General features: G+C 35.5%; 1 protein-coding gene across 1 annotated transcript; it reads left to right on the forward strand.

The window, feature by feature from the left end:
• The first annotated feature begins 464 nt into the window (after positions 1–464).
• LOC104104315 (dirigent protein 23-like) lies at positions 465–1128 on the forward strand. The gene has a single exon (XM_009612365.4). It carries the CDS (start codon positions 536–538, stop codon positions 1085–1087), a length of 552 nt encoding a protein of 183 aa, XP_009610660.1. The 5' UTR covers positions 465–535; the 3' UTR covers positions 1088–1128.
• Positions 1129–1538: the final 410 nt, after the last annotated feature.

Raw genomic sequence — 1538 nt, forward strand, 5'->3', positions numbered from 1 at the left:
TCACCTGCTCCTAATATACTTGACAAAACTTGGCTCATAATTTAAAACATTGAAATATATAGGATTTGAAAAATATTTTTGTCGTATTTCTGTGATGGCAAACCAATGCACGACTAAAGATGCTAAAACTTCTAGAATCCTAACTTGACTTTATGCTCAATATATGAATTTTTTTTGTTTGTCTTGTTCTTTCTCAAGAGTTCAACAAAAGCTCTAACTTGTAAGTGGGACCAGATTAGTTAGCAATGTAGTTTGCTTGATTTGTTTAAAAGTCAAAGAGTCATTTATAACTAATCCCCCAACCCTGCTTATAAAAAGCACTATCCCTCAACATATCCATTTGATATTTGTGTTGCACACAGGTTCTTTGCAAGCCAATAGCTCAATTCTTGATCTTGCCCTTTTGTCTTTTTTTTTTTTCTTCTTTCCAAAATGGCCACCGGCTCCTCATCATAAGTCTTCCTCTTGTAATTGATTTTTTCTTTTCTACTACGCTTATTCATCCGTAAATTGACATCAAGCAAGTAATTGGGCCATGGAAAGGATTGCTCTACTTGTCATATTGTTAGTGACAATATTTGCATGGGCTGAAGGACAAGACAAAGAGTCATGGGCCAAGAGGGTTGAATCAGGCAAAGAAGTAGTAACAACTCTTCAATTCTATTTTCATGATAAACTCAGTGGATCCAATCCAAGTGCAGTTAGGATAGCCCAAGCAGCTGAGACCAACAATTCAGCTACCATATTTGGAGCTTTAATGATGATTGATGATCCACTTACTATTGGACCCGACCCAACTTCAAAATTATTGGGCCGAGCCCGTGGGCTTTACGGGTCTGCTGGTCAAACTGATTTGGGCCTTATCATGGTAATCAACTATGGGTTCACGGATGGTATTTACCAAGGAAGTTCGTTTAGCCTGTTGAGCTTGAACCCAGCAATGAACCCGGTTCGTGAAATGGCTATTGTTGGTGGGACCGGTCTATTCCGGTTGGCTCGTGGGTATGCTATTGCTCAAACCTATTCGGCGAATCCTAACGGTGATGCTATTGTTGGATATAATGTTACCATTGTCACATATATTTGATCTCTTTTTGTTTTTCTTATAGATGCAACTATTCTGCAGCATTTAGTTTAGTTCTTCATTTTTTTTTCTTGCCTAATTTTGCTTTTTTGGAATGAGATTGATGTGTGAGCAATAAAGAAATTAAAGTACATGAATGATAAAATCAGAACCAATAATTTCTTAAAGTATATGAATGATGCACAGCGCCAGCGTCTTAGTCGGGGTTGGTCAACTACTTGTGGACTTTGTATTAAGGGTAGGTAAAAATAGATAGAGTTGAAAGAAGAAGAAAAAGACAATTATTAGTTTCTAAAAGAAAACTCCATAACTTAAAAGGGTGTGTTTGGTAAGAAGGAAAATATTTTTTACAGAAAAATATTTTCATGAAAAGAAGATACTCTTTTTGTTGAAATGAAAGAAATTGCTTTTTACTAAATTATTTTATTGAAATGAAAGAAAATATTTTTTCTAC

The sequence above is a fragment of the Nicotiana tomentosiformis genome, chromosome 1, assembly GCF_000390325.3.
Source record: "Nicotiana tomentosiformis chromosome 1, ASM39032v3, whole genome shotgun sequence".
Lineage (NCBI taxonomy): Eukaryota > Viridiplantae > Streptophyta > Magnoliopsida > Solanales > Solanaceae > Nicotiana > Nicotiana tomentosiformis.

Coding starts and splice junctions, on each gene's coding strand:
- LOC104104315 (XM_009612365.4), top strand. CDS start 536: ATGGAAAGGATTGCTCTACTTGTCATATTGTTAGTGACAATATTTGCA.